The sequence below is a fragment of the Halichoerus grypus genome, chromosome 7 (assembly GCF_964656455.1).
Source record: "Halichoerus grypus chromosome 7, mHalGry1.hap1.1, whole genome shotgun sequence".
NCBI lineage: Eukaryota > Metazoa > Chordata > Mammalia > Carnivora > Phocidae > Halichoerus > Halichoerus grypus.
Window position 1 is genome coordinate 22,626,158 of NC_135718.1, and position 23,890 is coordinate 22,650,047.

General features: G+C 42.8%; 1 protein-coding gene across 5 annotated transcripts in view; it reads left to right on the forward strand.

Annotated features, from left to right (window-relative positions):
• Nucleotides 1-23,890, forward strand: part of SORCS1 (sortilin related VPS10 domain containing receptor 1) — a 520,496-nt gene that overhangs the window by 491,104 nt on the left and 5,502 nt on the right. The window contains exons 25-27 of one of the 5 annotated variants that reach the window (XM_078077135.1): nucleotides 8,745-8,850; nucleotides 8,973-9,133; nucleotides 10,943-13,687. In XM_078077135.1, coding sequence (XP_077933261.1) covers nucleotides 8,745-8,850; nucleotides 8,973-9,133; nucleotides 10,943-11,007 — 332 coding nt within the window. In that variant the 3' untranslated portion in view covers nucleotides 11,008-13,687. Of the gene's footprint in view, nucleotides 1-8,744; nucleotides 8,851-8,972; nucleotides 13,688-23,890 lie in introns of those variants that run through there. The other 4 variants (XM_078077131.1, XM_078077132.1, XM_078077134.1 and 1 more) reach the window with 4 other exon arrangements.

Consider the following 23,890-nt stretch of genomic DNA (forward strand, 5'->3'; position numbering starts at 1 on the left):
AAGGGCTGAAACTGATCCTTCCCTCAAAACAGGTATGGTTGGAAAGACTCTGCACAATCCAGTGTAGACCATCCCAGCGATAAAGCAGCTGTTCTTGACCCGACTCTACATGGTGGTGACTTCGGCAGCTTCACAAAAATAGAGATTTTTCAGGACTCCCTGAACATACCCTGAATCCGAATCCCAAGGAGTGATACCTGAATATCTGCATTTTTAACAAGTTCCCCCAATGATGCAGATACATCCACATCTGTCCCCAGGCTCACCAACCACTCCAGTAGAACATTGCACAGACACAACACCATCTGCATAACAAGGGGAGGTGCATGCACGCATGTCTGTCACCAGCAATAAATCCAATTTACAGCTCAGAGCATCCACTAAAACAGAGGCATGCATTAAAAAAGAAGGGTCTGTGATATTAAGTGTAGGAGGAAATTAGTAATAAACATTAAAATCTAATTTTCCGCCTATCTGGAGCCAACCTAATTGGCAGAATGGGTAGATGACAGTGGGAGGAAGGGGGGAAAAAATGGAACATGTCTCTGAATCTGAGATCTACTCTATCCATAATCTAGACAAATGGCAAAGGCCAGCCAAGAGCTGTGGCCGTGAGGCAGTTGAAAAATGATTAAAGTGTGAACTAGAATCTTAGTGGCAGATGTAATTGAATAGCCGTGAGTTTTATGAAAGTTGAACAAATTATATTATCTAGATGCTATTAATGTGCTAGTGTGAGCAGAAAATGATACATCTGCATCTCACTGTAGTCTTGCATGTGTTAGAGAATCAGGGTGCTCTTCAACCCTCGGCTTCTTCAGAGTTTTGGATACATATGATAAAAAAATGTGAAAGGTCAATATTTCTCAAAGGAAGAGCCTCAAATTGCAGGTTGAATTACAAAAAAATTAATACACAGTAACCTCCTACCCCCTCCTGTCTTGTCTAGCAGTCACCTGATTTAAGCCGTTGGGTTTAAGAAAGCTGTCCTTTGTCAAGGGTATGTGTGGGTTTTTAATAAAACTGTTATCTTGTGTGATCTTGGCCCTCCGTGGTTGCTGCTAACTGGTTCAGTTTCTTTTTTTCTTTTTTCTTTTCTTTTTTTTTTTTTTTTTTTTGGTGTACTAAAGAGATACTATCACAGAGATATTAGAGAATTAATATTTCCGGGCTTCAGTTGCTACCCTTGGATATGTTATAAGTAAATGTGGAAGGGGATGAGGAACCAGAATTTCAGCCTAGGTCAGGATACATCATGAATTCTGCCTGACAGTTTCACATTGAGAAAGATCCTTTCCACTTGAAGGCAGAATTAGCATTAGTCGAGAAGCTTTAGAAAATACAGTATAATCTAAGCCATATCATTATGGATGCAGATGCCACATTGTGGAGTTGTGGGGCTCTGAACTGTAAAGTGAAATAAATTGTTGCAATAACATTTTCCATTTAGGGATGAAATTAATACTAGTGAAATTCTTCCACAGCCAATAAATTCATCTGTCCCTTTAGTCTCTGGTTGCCTTGTTATCTACACAGTTACCATTTATAAGTCTTTGTGAATAAAGTCATCCTAGTAGTATTTTTCCTTTCTTCTTTTTTGCCCCAGATAAGTATATGTATATATATATATATATATATATATATATATATTTTTTTTTTTTTTTTTTTTTTTTTTTTTTTTTCCTCTGCAAATATTTAGGCTGTTGTGGATCCATTGGCTTCCAACAACTACTAAGCCATTATGGTATTATGGCAAGTAAAAACAGATGCCAAGATATCTAAACATACCCCTTTCCCCAATGCAGTTACATAATGTGATACTTTCATAAATATACCAGGGGCCAGCACTGAGGTTGCTCTTTAGCTTCTAATAGATTCTTTCTTCATCGTTTTTTTCTAAGATTTTTCTGGGCCCATAAAGAAGCCTTAAATATCTACATGGTAACTGGCCTGAGTTGGCCCAGCGTGAGGTGTTTCTAGAAACTCTTGGGTGAAAAATGGTCAAGGGGGAGTGCTCAGATGAACCATTCAGAGACAGGGTACGTTGGACACGTTGGTATGCATCGCGTTGGACATAGGTAGAAGTAATAAGTAGTTAGGATGCACCAGATACAGTTCCCCAAGGGGAAGGCAAGGCACATAGTCCAGAGAAATTGGCAGGAAACAGAAGGCAGGAGAACACATGTAAAAGACAAAGAAGACACAGGAACCTAGGTCAAGCTACTTTTTAGACACTAAGTTTCGTATATCTAGAGTGACGGAGGACTGTTCTGGATTATATCTATAGTGTGTGCATAAACTTTAATTGCATTCCTTTTCGTTAGTAAAGTTTTCTGGTTTAGAAGAGAATAGTTAGGATTATCTTACTCATATCCTGCCTCCCTGCCAGTGGGGGCAGAGGTCCATAGCAAGAAGTGAGGAGGCAGAGGTCCATAGCAAGAAGTGAGTAATGTAGAGCCCAAACATAAGAATTGCTAATTGGATATTTAAACAGTTGAAAGAGAAGAGTTTTGAATAGAGAAGGTATTAGTAAGCTATTGCTGTGTAACAAAGACTACCCAGAAATTCACTGGCTTAACGGTGAGCGTTTATTATTGCTGTTGAGTCTATGGATCAACTGGATGGTCCTGGTTCTATCTGTGCTCATTGTGTGTCTGCAATCAGCTATGGATCTTTGGGTAGGGAGTTCTACTGATCTTACCTGGGCTGCCCCAGGTGTTGGGCATCTGCTGGCTCTAGGCTGCTCTAGAACAGCCTTGATTAGGATAATTAAGTTCTCCTCCACATGGTCTGTCATGCTTGATCAGGCTACTCTGGATGTGTTCATACGTGACAATGACGGGATTCCGAGAGAGAGCAAAAGTGCAGAGGCCTTGAAGCTCACAACTGGCACACCCTCATTCTCATGTCATTCCATGGCCACATGATGTTGTCGCCCTACCCCAGATTCAAGGGATGAGGAAACAGATTTCACTTGGTGGTACAAAAAGCTTCAAACTCAAATTGTAGAAGGCTTGGACATAGATGGAGATAGAGAATTGATCCAGCAATACAATCAATCTCCACAAGGCTGAGCACTCTCTTAGGGGAGACTTGAATGCTTTTAGGAAGTCTAGCAGGGTCTCCTGAAGTCATAACCAGATTAAGCTACTATGAGTAATCAAAGGGTGTGTTTTTTGTTTTGTTTTATTATTAGTGACCCAGAGAATATAAAGGTCAGCCACACTCTAAAGATAAGGACTGGATGTTTTAGGAATGGTAGTAGGTGGGACCTAACATGCAGTGCTCTCAAACTGGTATGCAGAACAATGACATTTGTAGTGTGTTACATGTCCAGATTTCTGGGACTGATTCTTAGAGATGTAGTTTTTTTTTTTTTTTTTTTTCCTCAAGTTAAGCCTAAGAGACTGCATTTTCACACATTCTCCAGGTGATTCTGATTCAGGTAGTCTGCAAACTTCTACTTTGAGAAACACTTTCCAAAGTAAGCAGGATGTCTTGTTGACTTTCAACCCTAGAAAACGAAAATGCATCTTTCTCTTCCTGTCTGTCAATTACAGTGATAAGTTTGGTCTTTGAGGTACCCAGAGTTATCATTACTTGGCCAAGTGACCTAAACTCCATGACTGGATGTTCTTGAAGACTCATCTTCAGTTTAAAACTAGCAGCACTGCTTTACTCATCATTAGAGCTTCCTTGGAGTTCTCAGACTGTCTGGCTATTAGGCCTGCTGGATCATGGCTTTATCCCAACAGGGTATGGCAGGCCTTAAGACTGTCATGATTGGGTTTGGATATGAACTGACAGAAAGGCCTGTTGGCCAAGAAAGAGTGCTTTTTACTGTAAATGAAAACCTTTTGCTCTGTTTTCTTTTCTTTTTTTTGTTTAAGATGTTATTTATCTATCTAATTATTTATTTGAGACAGAGAGAGAGGTGGGGGGAGGGCCAGAGGGAGAGAGAAGCAGACTCCCCACTGAGCAGGGAGCCCAATGTGGGGCTCCATCCCAGGACCCGGAGATCATGACCTGAGCCGAAGGCAGACACTTAACCGACTCAGCCACCCAGGCGCCCCACTCTTTCTGTTTTCTAAATAAATTCTGTTTGTGCCATTCCCATATCACTTTAATTTCTGCAAAGAGATTTCAGACCACATGGATTTTGTGATATTCCAGGCATGTAATTGAAGCCCAGTATAGTTCTGCTTTGGAGGCTGTAGTCAAAAAGAAATTCAAGATTTGGCAAACTTGCTTTTGTAAGTTCCTTGACCTCACTAACTTCTGGATTAGAAATGTAGAAATGAATTAGAAATGTAGTTCAGGGTTTCAGAGTACTAGAGCAGGTAGAAATTCTCCAAGAAAGTCCCTTTGCTCGAATGAGAGTGAATACAAAGAGCACGGTTTCACCAGCCGATACCACCTTATTGTTGACTTTACAACTTGGAAATAAACCAAACAAAGGGTCAAGGCTGCAGCGAAGGGGAAGGTGGTACCCAGGGTAAAGCTTTTCCTCAAGCATGTTGTGTGGGACCTTGGTCTGGAAAGGGGCTATGGCCATATGAGTTTGGCAAACACTATGGTAGAGTTAAATGAATTTCTTTCCTGCAGGACTGCTGTGAGCTTTTTTTTTTTTTAAGATGTATTTATTTATTTTAGAGGCAGGGGAAGAGCAGTGGAAAAGGGAGAGAGAGAATCCCAAGCAGGCTCAACACCCAGTGCAGAGCCCGAGGCAAGGCTTGATCCCACAACCCTGAGATCATGACCTGAGCTGAAACTAAGAGTCAGACACCCAGCCGACTGAGCCACCCAGGTGCCCAAGGACTGCTGTGAACGCTCAGTTACTGATGAGCATTGCAAATCTCCAAGATGGGGAATCCTGTATATACCATTTCCCCAAATTATCTAACCATGGAACCCTTTTGTTATCTTTTGGGGCTTGTTTTCTGTAGAATATGATAGCAATGATATGACAGTGTTAAAAATACTGAGCATGTCCTATGTGCTGGACACTATGCCAAGTGCTATAAAGATCCCATCTTGTTTTATTCTCACAACTTTCCAGAACAAGCACTTAGTGTTACCTCCATTATGCAGATGAGGAACCTGAGGTTCAGTTTAAGTCACTTAAGTCCCACAAGTGGCAGACTCAGAATCTGATTCTCAAAAGGGACTGTATCAATTTCTTGACCCCAGTCATGGAGTTCTGAGATTGCTCTCGTGTGCACAGGCTGTGAGCATTTATTTATATATTCCAGTCACTTTTCACAGGTAGACTGTTGTCCTTACTGTAAGCATTGCTGTTGTTATAATCAACCTGGGTCCTCATGAATAGAACATGATAATTCAGTGCATTTCTGAGTCCTCCCAGGATTTCAGAAACAGTGTGTGCCCGCACCCACACTTAGAAATGTGAAGTTAGTGGCACCTGGGTCGTTCAGTAGGTTAAGTGTCCAACTCTTGATTTCGGCTCAGGTCATGCTCTCAGGGTCGTAAGGATCGATCCCCACGTCGGGCTCTGCGCTGGGCATGGAGCCTGCTTAAGATTCTCTCTCTCCACCCCTCCCCCACTCCCTCTCTTAAAAAAAAAAAAAAAAAGAAGAAAGAAAGGTGGAGTCACCTACAGTAGGGTCCTATCCATGCTTTACTCTGTGTGGATAAGGACAAATAAACTGCTCAGCATTTTCCTTCACGCTTCTACCTCGTTTAGGCTGCAACTGGAGAGGGATTAATTTATGCTAATTCCACACAACCAGCTAAAGCCCATTTATCACAAGTTTCCATTGTCAGCAGAATACACTCAAACGCACATAAGCGTCAGGCACACGAAGGTAAGGCAGCCGCCGCTGTGAGCAGTGGTAACAGGCCCGCTTACATTCAGGGCAGGTCAGCGAGCAGCTCAGCAGCGGAACACACGGGGCAGTGGCGTCCAATCTCCGCCTGCTTGGCCGGCCGGCCGCCTCTGAGACTAAGAGGTGCAGAGATGGGGGAGCAGAGAGCCGCGCTTTAGTTCTCAGAACACAGAAGCTCCTTTTCCCAAAATACTATGCTAATTACTTACCAGTGCTAATGCCCTTGTGTACGAATGATGTTTTAAGTAGGAATGATTTAGAATTGAATGATAGAAACTTGTGATGTGGAGAAAGAGGATGAGGAAGGGAAGAGAAGAGAAATGTGTGTGTGTGTGTGTGTGTGTGTGTGTGTGTGTGTGTGTGTGTGTGTGTGTGTTTGCTTTCTCTTTTAGCAAGAGCCTGGCCAAAGCAATTTCCTCTCTTTAGTTTTCCATTTATTTCAAATGCCAGCCCTTCAAGCAGGCTTAGTATCCCTCTTGGTTACTCCATAGCACTGCTCTCTGCTTATTCTGACAAAGCAGGCCACTAGGAATTACAAGTTTAGCTAATAAAGCTAAGCTGCCTCTAACCATCCTAACCAGAGAGGCCCGTCCCTGAACCTGCCTTTGTTCCCTGCCAAACTAAGGGTTTGCATTAGAAGATTACCTATAAATTAGCTTCCCATTTTTATTTCCTTGAGTGTGATAACAGTATTGTGATAATGTCAAGAGAGAGAAGGACCTTATCTTTTAGAGTTACAGATGGAATTACACGATGGCTAAGATTTGCTTCAGAATAATCCAACAGTTGGGGTTGTGAGGACTGGTGGGGGAAAAAATAAAACAATATTGTCTGCGGGTCGATGTTTGTTGAAGCCGGGTGCTGGGTACATTTCTTTACGCACATGTACTGTACACACATATGCGTATGTATGTACACACACGTGTCGCCCAAGTGTAAGAGAGCATGCTTTATGATTCTAACTGGTCCTTTTAAGACTTGATAATATTTAATTTGCTTCTCGCACTGTAGTTTTAGCCCTAATCCCCACTCTCAGAAATATGTTTTTAAATTTCCAGTATCTTCCATTGAAATTAGCTCCGTGTGTGTGTTTTTGGTAGGACTCAGGTTCAAATCTTTGTTCTTCCACTTCCTAGTTTCGAGTCCTTTGGAAGGACATTAACCAGTGAGAGCCTCACTGTTTTTATCTCTTCAGCGGAGGTCACAGCCCTGCCTTCCATTTGTGGAAATCAGTTGCGATAATGTCTATGAAAAATGGAAGGTGTCCCCTTCCCCGGCGACATCCTACCAATTGCAGTGTGAGTTCTGAAGGTTTTCTGGACTCCTTCGCTAATGGCACTGTGTTTGCCTAAGTAAATGAAAGACACTTTTATTTTTCTCATTTTGACCCAGAAGCACAGGAGCCTTGGGTGTCTCCTTACGGACTCCTCACACACAGACTCACCCATGGGCCCTGCAAGGCATAAGCACTGCTTGACGTAGGAGAGAGAGAATCACAGGGGTTGCTTGATTTCCCTGCTTCCTAAAAGCTGATTCTACTAAAACAACTAAACCTGTTTTCTGAGAAACAAGGTTTGACCTGTTCCCCAGCAAAACTATTTGGTATCTGGAACATGCTCTCTAGTTGCGTCTAGTGGCTGGAACATAACCTGACAGTAACCAGACAAAGTGGAAGGAGCCTCGAGTCTTGCTGGAGTCCTTCAGTATCCCAGGATCTCTTCTTGAACTTTTGCACCCAGGTGACCAGAACGTTGCCTTCTGGGCTCTCAACAGAGAAAGCCACAGAAAATGGTGCTTGAAAGTCACCTATATTTCTGAGTATCAGACCTTACTTAAATGATGGAAGGTAAAGTACAGCATCCGGGCCTTCCAAGGTGTACACGTGGCGTGTCTTTTATGCTTGAGCGATGCTATTTTTGCAACACATCAGTTTTTTGAGAGGGTGAAAGTTAATTGCAAACCAAGTCCTTAAAGCACGACAGAGTTGATCCTAAGATTGCAGAGGATCTGGAGGTGGAGAGAGATGCTCCCGAGAGCTGCGGTCTAAGGGTAAACTCAGGGAGGAGAATCTGTTATGGATGCAAAGAGGAGAACTCTGTGCATCCTGGTGCCTCCTGGCACGAGCTGCTCTCAGGGCTTTGGGAAGTCGTTGAGACAACATCGGGTCGCTCACCCCTCTGCTTGCACCACAGCGGCTGCTCTTGTAAAATACTCACTTAGCCGTCAGTTTCCTGTGTGCCGAAAAGATAAGCGTGCTCCATGACCCTACAGCCCTTTGTCTCACATGACCCTTGCAGGGACAGGAGTGAGAGATGGCAGATCATTCATAAGAATATTCCTGTTGCTTTTTCTGGTGATGTGCGTTGCTTAGTGTGAGAAAAAGTTGCACTCAAAGTATAGGAAAAATTAATAATTATAGTCTGATAAATATTGATCAGATAGAATAGCAGCAACAATAGTAAGACAGGCTGATACTTAAGGAAGACTTCCTATGTGTCCTCCTCTGTTATCAGTGCTTTACGTACGTGGACTCACCTGGTCCTCACACAGACCCGATGAGATATGCACTATTATTCTCTCACCACGTAAGCCCATTAAGGTGAAATCACTTGCCTAGGATCACAGGGCCCGTGCGTGCTAGCGCAGGCCTGGAATCCAAGCAGTCTGGCTCCAGGGCCCCACCGCACTTCCCGAATAGGCCAGCTGGAATGTTCTGGGGGCGGGGGCAGCCTCAGATGCCCCCCACCCACGCCAGCCATGTGACACGCATCTGTGCCTAGGCCCCCCTTGGTTTCCTTGGACTCACTGTGCCTCTGTGTGAATGAAGAGCGTCAGCATCTTATGGAGTCCGGCACGCCCGCGTCTCCGCCCATGACCATGCCTTGTGTTCTTCCCTAGCCCCACTGGTGGACCTCACTCCAACCCACAGTGGATCCGCCATGCTGATGCTGCTCTCGGTGCTGTTTGTAGGGCTGGCCGTGTTCGTCATCTACAAGTTTAAAAGGTATGTGGCCCTCCGTCCACATCTCCCCTCCCCCTTCCTTCTCCCTGACAGGTGTGGAAGCACGTGTTGCCGTGATGTGTGTCTCCCATGCATAGCAATGATGCTGTCTGTTAATGTTTTAGGAAGATCCCGGGGATTAATGTTTATGCCCAGATGCAGAATGAGAAAGAACGAGAGATGGTCAGTCGGGTCAGTCACACTGAAAGCAGGGCCCATATCCCTCAGACTGAACTAAGGCGGCCTGGCCAACTGATAGATGAGAAGGTGGAATGCCAGCTCATAGGTAAATGATTCCCAGTAGCCATCAGCTGCTCAGCCTGGTAGTCGACGGCTGACTCTGTCTAACCCCTTTCTGGCTTGACGTAACCACTTTCTCCTGCTCTAACATTGCTGAGAGAAACAGCTAAGATGTCTCTTTCCCTGCTTCCTTCCATTGGAATGAGTGGGGGGAAAAGCCTTCTTGCTCCTATGTAGTGTTTTTTTCTCTCTCGTGACTTTATTCCTCCTTTTGTAAAATCCCTTGCTCTAAAATACGGGGCTTCAGAATGTTCATGGGCAAAACCGCAGAGTGTTGTCTCTAACAATGTGCAAGGAGGAGGCCTCAGAGGCTGGATCTGGTGATGTGGAGGGCCGGGCAGGGTAGGGAATGACAGGGTAGGACAGGGCCGCCTGGACTCGAGACAACTCCTTGGAGGGCAAATTGCTCCAGAATGCTTATAGAGAAGTGACCTCATGAGACAGAATAGAGGAGGGCCAAGCTGATTATCCTGGGATTTTTTTCAATTAGCAGGAATCTTAAAACTGCCCCCCACCCCCCACCCCCCAGGAAACATGGAACCTGAGAATTTTGAGGACAAGAGGCAGAAAATTTGCAGAACGTCCCAGGAGTGAGGTTTCCTGAGAGAGATCCCTGGAGGGTTAGCCTGTTACAGAGCCGATGGGCAGATTTCTTCCTCCTCTTTACCTGCCCCCTAGCAGAGGTCTTACAGTGGACCTTGCCATGTATCAGTAGAGCTCTCTCTCTCTCTGCCTGCGAAGTAAGCTGGGGATCCAACCACTGGGTCTAGAGTCTCAGGCGTAATTGCTAAGTCCTACTCTCTATGGCGGAGGAGAATTTCCAGGGAGTTAGACAAATCCGTGGAGCTCCCATTGTGATCCATGGCTGGCCTTGTTTCCTCCTGTCTGTTGGTGTCGGGACTTGAAGCTGTAATGTTGCCACCTCAAATCCTGCATTGCTGACCGAGACGGAAACATTACTAGATAACCATCCGTGCCTCACTCTAATGTCAGAAACCAAACCTTCTAGAAGGCCGCTACCTAAGATTTTTAATCTGTTACTTAGAAAGGGAAAGGAGCACCTAAATGGAATCACAAGCCTCTCTTTAAGCAGATGTGGAAGAGTTCTGTGATGGTACTGGGTGAGATTTCAGCGCAGGGCCTGGCTTGTCTTGGACGTAATAATACCAGCTGGAGCCACATCTGGGGTCCAGTGTTCACAGCGTGCTGGCTTTTATTTGGGGAGACAGGGTGATAAATGTGTAATTGCTTTAGGTCCAAAAGAAAAAGGCTTTTCTGTCTTCAAGTCCAGAGAAGCGTTCACCCTATTTACTTCTAAAGCTTCTAAGTGAATTTTTGTGGGTCATTTGATTTTCAATCCCATTTCCACGGGGTATGAAGCGCAGCGCTGTTGACTTTATTAAAGTAGCAATCCCTCCTTCACCAAGAGCATCCGGCAGCACATTGCACAGTCTCTGACACCTTTCCGTTGTCAGTGTCATTAAATGAGTAAGTGTTACACGTTTTCTCTTAGGAGAGTAGCTTTACCCTCCCCTCCCTCCCCTTCTACTCAACCTGGTGACTCATCTCTCCGATTGCAAAGAGCAAGACACGCCACTCCACCTTCAACGCCAAAGCGGGGATCTGCTGGGGCACAATTTGCAATTTAAGGAAAGCCCCCAAAGGCTACAGGCGACCTGCTGATCAGGAAAGAATTTCGCTCTTGTCAAGTGCACCATCCTTCATGACCACTAACTTGATGTTTTTGTTTTTTTTTTTTTTCTTTCCTTTGTTGTTCTGTTTCCTATTTTGCCAGGAAGTATTTCCATAGTTGCTGAGAATCAAAGCACAAAAGAAATCCCTACCTATGTAAATGTTTGAATGGAGGACGCCAGTAAAAACAAAAACAAACAAATAAAATAAAAAACGATCAAAATCCAAACAGACAGACAAACAAACAAACACTCACTGCATCGGGACTTTTTAATTCTTCAGACACAGACAACAAGGGTTTTTAGCTTTAAGCCTGTGCATGTGGACAATACCTTGAACATGCTTGGAGGGGCAGTGTACAGGTGCTCTATTTTAATGGAAAAACACTCCCCTCCCCCTTTCCTCTTCTCTCTCTTTTTTCTGATCGGTCGTGTTTGTAGAAAATTCATAACATATAGAGGCCAAGGAAATCTGCATGTGTTTTTGGAAATATTCTTGGCTCTCGACTTAACAGCTGTTTTAGCACTAGAGGCCGGTGGGGGGGATTAGCCGCCCCAGCGCCTTTCATAAGACACAAAGACATGCACAGGAGTGTGAAACCCTGAGCTGTTTCTCTGTCCCAGTTTCTTTTCTAAGTTATCTCTGGTAGCTCCAGTGGCCAGCCGTGGCCACGAGACTGCTTGCGTTCTTGCATTCTGTGCAGCCACAGGGACGAAGGAGCGAGGTGAAGTCCCACATACGCAGGCAGACTAGGGAAGGCAGGGAGTGGGAGCAAGCATGTCAGAAGTGGATCTCTGTTTCCTGTTCACCTCTTCCCGTCGCCAAGGCTTTCCCTTGTAGCTTTCTTACTCCCGTCCCCCAACTTACGTAGAAGAGAGAATCCCAGTTCCCCATTGTCTGGCCTCCCCATTTGTTTGCTATCCATGTGTGGTCATGATCTGTTGATGTCTTTGTACCTCTTCCTTCCAGTCTCCAAGTTGTCTTTCAACTCCTACTTTTTCTTCCCAAACATGTTACTGGATTCTAGACATTAACTTCAGTGTTCCCTAAATACTGGCCTGGTCTCTGCTGGCCTTGCCCCCCACCACCCACACATGTCAGCATGCCAACCTCCCTACACACTGACCCAGCTGCATCCTGCCCTGCAGGGTTCGGCTCCATGTATCCTTTGTCCCCTCCTGTAGAACCTGCCTCTTCCAAATAGCTTTGCCTTTTCCCACCTGGAAACATGCAGAGTGCGTGAAAGAGTTGATGTATGCAAAACGATTCAAACCTGGCCATGTACACTGGAAAAGAAAGCATACAGATGAATAGTGGTATTCTCACACCTTAACAAAAATCTCGTGTGCAGATTCCAGAATATTCTTGTGAGAAATGTTTCGAATGTGTTACTATGTGGCAGGGCAATTTCCTTCTGTAATGGTTGCTATTACCCAGTATTTGTTCTCTCACAATACAGTAAAAATATTTGTAAAATAAAACTGATTTTAACCAGAAGAAGAAGCAGGTTAATGGATTTAATATTTAAGAGTGTTAAAAAGTCTGAGAATATATGGAGGTCTTGTCTTACATTAGGATAAGATTTTGATTATGTGGGATGATCCCAGACATCTCCCAGGTATGCTCTCTGATCTCTGAGTATCCGTATTGGCAAAGGAAAAATTAGTAAACTTAAATGGGAGGAGGTAGATGTCTAACTAAAGCAGATTGGCTCAGAGCATGAACAATCCCCATTTGCCCAGAGCAATGATGAAAGAAGGTCCAGAGAAAGAAGGAAACAAAAATGTGTTCAGCAGAAGCCCTTGGAGGATTATGAATTAGGCAAAGCCCACTCTAAAATATAGGAGAAAGCAGTTTTTAAAACCATTCAGAGAGAGCAGCCTCCTGCTTGGCCATGTTCCCGGTCCAGTCACAGTTGATAACAGGGTCCTGGTGATCCTGGGGATGTCCCAAAGATCCTGGCGATCCCTGCCCTTGTGTAGCTCAGGCAGGCAAAGAGTAGCAAAGCTGCAGTCAGAAATGAATCAGACAGAAGTTTTGGTGGTTGAGGATGCCCAGGATGAATCTGGGAAATGGATTATGCCTGAGGCAGCCATCTGCTTGTAGAACTCAGTTGATCCCCAACCTGCCAGGCTTCCTATCCCATAGGAAACATCCTCATCGATCCACTTCAGTTGGAGCCTTCCAAGTTTAATCTGGAAGACAAAATGTTTGGAAACCAAAAGAGGCTCACTCAAAACAGCACAGGGAGTCCTCAGAGTTGCAGTTCAATTAATTTTAATTGGAAAATTATGAAAAAGGGAATCACCCTCTTAATCTCGCACAGTGCCTTGCCTAGAGTGGGTATTAAGAAAATTACTTTGTTGAAGGGATAAATGGAAGAATATGTGAGAAGATGTAGGGAAAATGGGCGCGTAAGTCCTAATTAAAAATAGAGGTAAACATGAGATGCCTGGCATTTTGGAAAGTGATCACAGATGGCCGGCTCTCTATTCAGCATCTCCAGGATCCTCATGTGCCTCTCCTCGAAGCTCCCTCCCACCTGTAGGACATGAGTGAGGCAAGGTACCACTCAGAGGGGACCTCATTGTTCTTACAACCTAGCGCTATGGTTCTCAAAGTGTGGTACCTGGACTGAGCAGTAGCAGCATAACCACAGACTTACTAGAATTTAGGGTCCCCCTACTGCAGACCTACTGAACCAGAAACTACAGGGGGTAGGGCCCAGCAGTCGATTTTTACCAGCTTTTCAGGTTATTGTACTGTACACAGAACTTTGGGAACCACCACACCCTGCCACTCCAGCTCAATCCCAAAGAGAAGGTAGTAATGAGAGCCTACAAATGGGAGGGACCAAAGTGCCTACCGACTCGCTAACAGCAGGTGCAAACACAGTGAGGAGTTTGGTGGGCTTCAGGCCAGAGGAGTGGGTGGGGAGGGATGGATGTGGAAGGGAAGATTCAGGGCAAGCTAAGAATCTGATATTACCACGTTTTCCAAAAATCCCAGAAGGCAAACTGTGCGTGCTCTACCCTGAACTACCCAGCCAACATTTTCTCCTTTGCCTTATTCCTAATTGGATTCACTATCCAAAATGCAGAGGTTTGCTTTGCTTTTTTTCAGAAGTTCCAAACAGCAACTTTGAGAGCAATGGGGTGTTTGGCAGCTGTTCTGTTTTCCAGGATTCCAACTGAGCATTGAAATCCCTCATTTGCCAACTTATTTTTCTAGGAAGCCAATTTAAAAAAAAAAAAAAAAAAAAAAAGAAAAGAAAGTTTTCTTATAGTATCGGAACTACTTCTAATTTTAAGATGACTTTTTTGATGTATTTTTTTGTTAAATACTATGTAGTGTAATGTATACTTGCTCTTGTTTATTGCTTTTACAATCATATTTATTAAACAGATAATGTCTCTAAAGTCTTGGCCTCAAGGAGTTTATTTTATGTCAAACCAAACCGTGGCGTTCGGTCTTCATACAGAAGTGGTAACAACTGTAGGATTTTATAAAGGCTAATGGTGTGAGCATATAGTGAGTACCACAGTCTCGAAGGTGCATTTTTGTTTGTTTGCTTGCTTGCTTGTTTTTTGTTTCTGCTAACAAAGGAGACTATGTTCTACTACCTGAATTCTACTGCATTTTAGTTGACTATATAATGTCTGTGGCTTTATTAAATGACTTTATTCTACTTAAAAACCACTCCAAACTGGTCACTTTGGAGTGAGTAACATGCTTATTATGTTTCGTTCAAAATTAAAAACTATTAATATGTGACCAACCCATTCAAACTTGTTCAGAATCTCGTAGTTATGGAAAGAGCGAACCTGCCTGTAATGGAATGAGCTGAAACTCGGGGCGTGGTAAGGGCTCCAAGGACAGCATGAAAAAGGCTTTGACCCTGAGATCAGGCGAGTGGAGTTCTCCTTCCAGCTCTGCCAGCTGTGTGACCTTGTGCAAAGTGCTTTCCCATACCAGAGCTTCAGTGTCCTCATGCATATAATCTGAAGGAAGAAAACAACTTCCAGCTTTGGTATCCTGCGTGGGTGAGTCATTCCCAAGAGCCCCATCCAGCTGATTTAAACTCGATGGAAAACAAAGAGGTGCACTGGATCCAAAATCCTCCAGCCTTGTGGCTTGCCTACGTAGGTGACATCTCTTCTTGGGCAACATTTTGCCCTTGTATTTGTATAGAAAGATAGCCTTCCTCAGCCTTCCAGAGACCCACCAGGCGCAGAATGGCGTTGCCTCAACAGCATAGTCTCCGCATGTCTGAGAATCCCTGTTTTTAGGTGGCCTTGACCCTCTCCTTTCCCACAGGCTAAATCTTCCACCTGACCCTTCATTCTTTTCTAGGCCAGAGCCTATGCTGTGCTTCCCCCTCAGGAGTTGATCTCCTGTTCACTGAGGGTGCAGGCGGTCAAACAAAAGCCATCCCTGGAGATTTAAAACAGAGGAGATTTAACACAGGGAATTTTTTGCTTGAGTAACTGAAGAGCCAAGATGCCAAATGGGGGGAGGTGATGCAATGCCAAGATGAGCCTCAGTAAGGAGCCTCTGCCTTCCCTGGGCTGGAAGGACACAGGGATTCCCACAGCCCAGGACCAGCACCAGCCCCTTGACACTGAAACCATGGAGGACGTGGCTGGCGCTTTCTGGAATCACAGAGGAGCCACCTCCGTAGCCAGCCACACTGCCCAAGTAAAGGAGATGGAGAGAGGGAGCTTGCTGTCACCCTTGCTCTGGCCCTCCCATCTTCAGCCGAAGCTTCCTACCGGCCAAGCCCATCCACGAGCCAGTGGGCACTGGACCCTGGGAAATACGGTTTCCTCAACTACCAAGCAGAGCAGGGAGGAGTGGGGAATGGACTCGAGAGAACACAGGCAGGTGACTAGCACAGCACCCCTTTCAGGTTCAGCCCACATCAAATCCACACTCTCCCCCAGTCTGAAGGCAAATAGTTAAATAGTAGGTGCCCCTTTCCCTGCGGCATCCTTTCACCCACTTCCCTTTCGACAGTACCTATTTAAACCAGGAATCTGTTTACGTGTGCCACTCTTTACACCTTGCTCACCGAATTCTACACTCGGGGAGGAAAGGATCTTGATTTTTCGTTTCACTCCTTCAGTCTCTAGCGCTGGACATGGCCATTAGGGGGCACTAGATAAATGTTTGCTGAAGCTCAACCCTGGATTTTCAGCTTTGTGTAGTGAGAGCAATCTTGGACTTGCCATTGGCCTGACTCCCCTGGCCGAGCCGGCACCTCTAATTACATGTTCAATTGGTGTTTGTCAAGAGCCAACACATCCTTGCCCTTCCTCTCTCTTACCACTCAAGCCACTGTATTCGGGGCCTATTCTTAGATATTAATGTAAGTGAAATAACTGTAGTTTGGAAAAAGAAAAAAAAAAAAAAACTGGTTAGAAAAGAGTACGAAAAACAGAGGCCTAAGTTTGGTTTCTGAATCATTATGTGTTTACCTATTTCTTAGAAGTTAACAGTATTTTGAAAATGAATGTGAGGCTGATGCTTTCATAGTAGGGAAAATCCCAAAATAATTCTAGGTGGACGTATAAACGGAAATAGGTGTTATAGTTTTCATGTTAAATCCCAGAAAAGGGATCTTCTGTTGACAAAATGCAAATCTATGTTACTCTCTGTGTGTCGCAGACTTCTTTAGATGGTGATAATACAACTATGAACAAGGCAGATAGGCTATCTGCCTTTATGAGCGTATATTCTAATAGGAACAATGAACAAATAGTAAAATGTAGTGTAACAGATCCAAAGCGATCATACATATAATATAATTAGGTAAGTAAAAATAAAACACAGCAGAGAGCATAGTGACCAGGGATGGGGATGGGAGAGGGGGAGTTGGTCCCAGCTTCTCTAAGATCTGAAAGCTGAAAAGGAGCCAGCCATTTGGAAACACTTACATTGTCCCAACTTGTTCCACATCAGTCTTAGATCAACCTCAACCAGAAAACAAAGTTTTGGACCTCAGCACAGCAATTAGAAATGCTTCTGAGTTTAAAGAAAAATTAACTTTCACAGTGGTCACGTACAGGAATTTCCCCACAGAATTGTATATACAGTCAGTTCTGTTATGTGGCATATGTGCTCCTAAAATTCACCTCACAATGCAGAATAGCACAATAAAAATATGAGGCTTGGGAAAAGAAATGGGACCAGGACACAAGCTTAATGTGTAATATGTCAGTGACACAAGATACAAACCCTTCTTAGTCCATTCTGCTGTTATAACACAATAGGAGAGACTGGGTGCCTTAAAAATAACAGGAATTTATTCCTCATGGTTCTGGAGGTTTGGAAGTCCGAGATCAAGGTGCCACCACATTCAGAGGACCTGTTTTCCGTCTCATACGTGGCATTTTCTCACTAGTCCTCATAGGGTAGAAAGAGCAAAGGAGCTCTCAGGCATCTTTTCTGTAACAGTGGTAATCACCTCCCAAAGGCCCCAAATACCATCACTTGGGGCATGAGGCTTTGGACATGAGTTTGTGAGGAGACACAAACATTCAGACCATAGCAAAACCTAATAAAAATGGTAACACACTTCTATGGTGTTAAAAGGTTAAGAAATACACAGATAAAACACCTTGGAAAAGACTCAATGTTGGCTCGTGGAAGTGGGCATTAGAATGCTTATAGCATGTGAGTATTGTAAAGTGAGTTATTGTGACATAAGTTACTGTGAAGTGAGTTATTGTAAAGACGGAGAGTTACCTGAAATCTGACAGAAAGTTGTTACACCAAATGGATGGTATGCCTGGGTCACATGAGGCAAATGGAGGTAGCTGGTAGATGGTGGAGGGGTGTGTGTGTGTGTGTGTGTGTGTGTATCTGTGTATGTTGTGCATGGTGCATAGCTGAATCCAACAGAGTATAGTTTTGTCTGTTCACTTAATATTTCTTATTGGCAGAATCGCACATAAACACAAAATTTGCATTATCTTTGAATTCTCTAATATATCAATCCCATTAGAATAAATGTACATCTTCAGAAAAGTTTTATCAAAGAACAGTAACTCAGATGTTAGTTTAAAAGTAATTTGGATATACTAATAAAAGGAAGAGTCTAACTTGACCTCAGAGGGAAAAGATAAGAACAGAGCACCGGTCCTCATTATCATCATCACCAACCTGAGCATTTTGGCTGTGAGACCAGCAGCCTGCCTGCTTGCACAGACATCAGAGCATCACTCAGTTTCAACCAACCTCAACAACTCATGTTTAGAAATATGTCTTTGGCCCAAAGAATGTTAAATTGTGGTCAGAACTCTTTGTTAAAAAAGGATAGTATGAAAAAGACATTTATAAAATATTCCATGAAGAATGAAACAGGGAAGTGTGAAATATTTAAAAATAAGCTTAAGCTTACATTTGTCCTTTATGGACAATCCTGAGTAAGATATTTCAATATATGCATGTACAGATATCATCATGAAATCTCCCTGCCAATGGAAGCATGAATACAGATTGCAGGTGCAGAAAAAGGATGCAGTAAACAGTATTTTTTTTAATTTTTTTATTGTTATGTTAATCACCATATATTACATCATTAGTTTTTGATGTAGTGTTCCATGATTCATTGTTTGTGCATAACACCCAGTGCTCCATGCAGAACATGCCCTCTTTAATACCCATCACCAGGCTAACCCATCCTCCTACCCCCCTCCCCTCTAGAACCCTCAGTTTGTTTTTCAGAGTCCCTCGTCTCTCATGGTTCGTCTCCCCCTCCAATTTCCCCCCTTCATTCTTCCCCTCCTGCTATCTTCTTCTTCTTTTTTTTCTTTCTTAACATATATTGCATTATTTGTTCCAGAGGTACAGATCTGTGATTCAACAGTCTTGCAAAATTCACAGTGCTCACCATAGCACCTACCTCCCCAATTTCTATCACCCAGCCACCCCATCCCTCCCACCCACCCCCCCCCATTCCTGCAACCCTTAGTTTGTTTCCTGAGATTAAGAATTCCTCATATCAGTGAGGTCATATGATACATGTCTTTCTCTGATTGACTTATTTCGCTCAGAATAATACCCTCCAGTTCCATCCACATCATTGCAAATGGCAAGATCTCATTCCTTTTGATGGCTGCATAATTTTCCATTGTATATATATACCACATTCTCTTTATCCATTTATCTGTCGATGGACATCTTGGCTCTTTCCACACTTTGGCTATTGTGGACATTGCTGCTATAAACATTGGTGTGCATGTACCCCTTCGGATCCCTACATTTGTATCTTTGGGGTAAATAACCAGTAGTGCAATTGTTGGGTCGTATGGTAGCTCTATTTTCAAATTTTTGAGGAAGCTCCATACTGTTTTCCAGAGGAGTGGTTGCACCAGCTTGCATTCCCACCAACAGTGTAGGAGGGTTCCCCTTTCCCTGCATCCCCGCCAACATCTGTCGTTTCCTGACTTGTTAATTTTAGCCATTCTGACTGGTGTGAGATGGTATCTCATTGAGGTTTTGATTTGGATTTCCTTGATGCCGAGCGATGTTGAGCACTTTTTCATGTGTCTGTTGGCCATTTGGATGTCTTCTTTGGAAAAATGTCTGTTCATGTCTTCTGCCCATTTCTTGATTGGATCATTTGTTCTTTGGGTATTGAGTTTGATAAGTTCTTTATAGATTTTGGATAGTAGCCCTTTATCTGATATGTCATTTGCAAATATCTTCTCCCATTCTGTCGGTTGTCTTTCGGTTTTGTTGACTGTTTGCATTGCTGTGCAAAAGCTTTTTATCTTGATGAAGTCCCAATAGTTCATTTTTGCCCTTGTTTCCCTTGCCTTTGGAGATGTTTCTAGGAAGAAGTTGCTGCGGCTGAGGTCAAAGAGGTTGCTGCCTGTGTTCTCCTATAGGATTTTGATGGACTCCGGTCTCACATTTAGGTCTTTCAACCATTTGGAGTCTATTTTTGTGTGTGGTGCAAGGAAATGGTCCAGTTTCATTCTTCTGCATGTGGCTGTCCAATTTTCCCAACACCATTTGTTGAAGAGACTGTCTTTTTGCCATTGGACATTCTTTCCTGCTTTGTCAAAGAAAAGTTGACCATAGAGTTGAGGGTCCATTTCTGGGCTCTCTATTCTGTTCCATTGATCTATGTGTCTATTTTTGTGCCATACTCTCTATTCTGTTCCATTGATCTATGTGTCTGTTTTTGTACCATGCTGTCTTGATGATGACAGCTTTGTAATAGAGCTGGAAGTCCGGAATTGTGATGCCGCCAGCTTTGCTTTTCTTTTTCAACAGTCCTCTGGCTACGCGGGGTCTTTTCTGATTCCATACAAATTTTAGGATTATTTGTTCCATTTCTTTGAAAAAAGTCGATGGTATTTTGATGGGGATTGCATTGAAAGTGTAGATTGCTCTAGGTAGCATTGACATCTTCACAGTATTTGTTCTTCCAATCCATGAGCATGGAACGTTTTTCCATTTCTTTGTGTCTTCCTCCATTTCTTTCATGAGTATTTTATAGTTCTCTGAGTACAGATCCTTTGCCTCTTTGGTTAGATTTATTCCTAGATATCTTATGATTTTGGGTGCAATTGTAAATGGGATTGACTCCTTAATTTCTCTTTCTTCTGTCTCTTTCTTCTGAATGCTGGGGTGGCAATGGGGTGGTATAGGAATGCCACTGATTTCTGTGCATCAATTTTATATCCTGCCACTTTACTGAATTCCTGTATGAGTTCTAGCAGTTTTGGGGTGGAGTCTTTGGGGTTTTCCACATAAAGTATCATATCATCTGCAAAGAGTGAGAGTTTGACTTCTTCTTTGCCGATTTGGATGCCTTTTATTTCTTTTTGTTGTGTCATTGCTGTGGCTAGGACTTCTAATACTATGTTGAATGCAGTGGTGATAGTGGACATCCCTGCCGCGTTCCTGACCTTAGGAGGAAAGCTCTCAGTTTTTCCCCATTGAGAATGATATTCGCTGTAGGTTTTTCATAGATGGCTTTTATGATATTGAGGTATGTACCCTCTATCCCTATACTCTGAAGAGTTTTGATCAAGAAAGGATGCTGTACTTTGTCAAATGCTTTTTCTGCATCTATTGCGAGGATCGTATGATTCTTGTTCTTTCTTTTGTTAATGTATTGTATCACATTGATTGATTTGTGGATGTTGAACCAACCTTGCAGCCCAGGGATAAATCCCACTTGGTCATGGTGAATAATCCTTTTATGATTATGAGACTGACGCGCTACCTACTGTGCTAACGAGGCACCTTGAATAATCCTTTTAATGTACTGTTGGATCCTATTGGCTAGTATTTTGGTGAGAATTTTTGCATCCATGTTCATCAAGGATATTGGTCTGTAATTCTCCTTTTTGATGGGATCTTTGTCTGGTTTGGGATCAAGGTAATGGGGGCCTCATAAAACAAGTTTGGAAGTTTTCCTTCCATTTCTATTTTTTGGAACATTTTCAGAAGAATAGGTATTAATTCTTCTTGAAATGTTTGGTAGAATTCCCCTGAGAAGCCATCTGGCCCTGGGCTTTTGTTTGTTGGGAGATTTTTGATGACAGCTTCAATTTTCTTAGTGGTTATAGGTCTGTTCAGGTTTTCTATTTCTTCCTGGTTCAGTTTTGGTAGTTGATATATCTCTAGGAGTGCATCCATTTCTTCCAGGTTATCTAATTTGCTGGCATATACTTGCTCATAGTATATTCTTATAATTGTTTGTATTTCTTTGGTGTTGGTTGTGATCTCTCCTCTTTCATTCATGATTTTGCTGATTTGAGTCTTTTCTCTTTTCTTTTTGATGAGTCTGGCCAGGGGTTTATCAATCTTGTTAATTCTTTCAAAGAACCAGTTCCTAGTTTTGTTGATCTGTTCTACTGTTCTTTTGGTTTCTATTTCATTCATTTCTCTTCTGATCTTTATTATTTCTCTTCTCCTGCTGGGTTTAGGGGTTATTTGCTGTTCTTTCTCCAGCTCCTTTAGGTGTAGGGTTAGGTTGTGTATTTGAGACCTTTCTTGTTTCTTGAGAAAGGCTTGTATTGCTATATACTTTCCTCTTAGGACTGCCTTTGCTGCATCCCAAAGATTTTGAACAGTTGTGTTTTCATTTTCATTGGTTTCCATGATTTTTTTTAATTCTTCTTTAATTTCCTGGTTGACCCATTCATTCTTTAGTAGGATGCTCTTTAGCCTCCATGTATTTGAGTTCTTTCCGACTTTCCTCTTGTGATTGAGTTCTAGTTTCAAAGCATTCTGGTCTGATAATAGGCAGGGAATAATCCCAATCTTTTGGTACCAGTTGAAACCTGATTTGTGACCTAGGATGTGATCTATTCTGAAGAATGTTCCATGGGCATTAGAGAAGAATGTGTATTCCGTTGCTTTGGGATGGAATGTTCTGAATATGTCTGTGAAGTCCATTTGGTCTAGTGTGTCATTTAAAGTCTTTATTTCCTTGTTGATCTTTTGCCTAGATGATCTGTCCATTTCAGTGAGGGCGGTGTTAAAGTCCCCCACTATTATTGTATTGTTGTCAATGTGTTTCTTTGCTTTTGTTATTAATTGCCTTATATAATTGTCTGCTCCCATGTTAGGGGCATAGATATTTACAATTGTTAGATCTTCTTGTTGGATAGACCCTTTAAGTAGGATATAGTGTCCTTCCTTATCTCTTATTACAGTCTTTGGTTTAAAATCTAATTTGTCTGATATAAGGATTGCCACCCCAGCTTTCTTTTGGTGTCCATTAGCATGGCAAATGGTTTTCCACCCCCTCACTTTCAATCTGGGGGTGTCTTTGGGTCTAAAATGAGTCTCTTGCAGACAGCATATCGATGGGTCTTGTTTTTTAATCCAATCTGATAGCCTGTGTCTTTTGATTGGGGCATTTAGCCCATTTACATTCAGGGTAACTATTGAAAGATAGGAATTTAGTGCCTTTGTATTGCCTGTAAGGTGACTGTTACTGTATATTGTCTCTGTTCCTTTCTGGTCTATGTTGCTTTTAGGCTCTCTCTTTGCTTAGAGGATCCCTTTCAAGATTTCTTGTAGGGCTGGTTTCGTGTTTGCAAATTCCTTTAGTTTTTGTTTGTCCTGGAAGCTTTTTCTCTCTCCTTCTATTTTCAATGACAGCCTAGCTGGATATAGTATTCTTGGCTGCATATTTTTCTTGTTTAGTGCTCTGAATATATCCTGCCAGTCCTTTCTGGCCTGCCAGGTCTCTGTGGATAGGTCTGTTGCCAATCTAATGTTTCCACCATTGTAGGTTACAGATCTCTTCTCCCGAGCTGCTTTCAGGATTTTCTCTTTGTCTCTGAGACTCGTAAGTTTTACTATTAGATGTCAGGGTGTTGACCTATTTTTATTGATTTTGAGAGGGATTCTCTGTGCTTCCTGGATTTTGATGCCTGTTTCCTTCCCCAAATTAGGGAAGTTCTCTGCTATAATTTGCTTCAATATACCTTCTGCCCCTCTCTCTCTTTCTTCTTCTTCTGGGATCCCAATTATTCTAATGTTGTTTTGTCTTATGGTATCACTTATCTCTCGAATTCTGCCCTCGTGATCCAGTAGTTGTTTATCTATCATTTTCGCAGCTTCTTTGCTTTCCATCATTTGGTCTTCTATATCACTGATTCTCTCTTCTGCCTCATTTATCCTAGCAGTTAGCGCCCCCATTTTTTATTGCACCTCATTAATAGCCTTTTTGATTTTGACTTGGTTAGATTTTAGTTCTTTTTTTTCTCCAGAGAGGGTTTCTCTAATAACTTCCATCCTTTTTGAAGCCCAGCTAGTATCTTTAAAATCATCATTCTGAACTCTAGGTCTGACATCATACTAATGTCCGTATTGAGTAGGTCCCTAGCAGTCGGTACTACCTCTTGTTCTTTTTGTTGAGGTGATTTTTTCCGTCTTGTCATTTTGTGCAGAGGAGAATAGATGAATGAGAGAACAAAATGCTAACAGGGTAACAATGTCCCCAGAAAATATACTCTAAACAAATCAGAAAAGACCTTCCAGAAAGTGGTCACTTTTCTGTTCAGAGAGTTGTTGC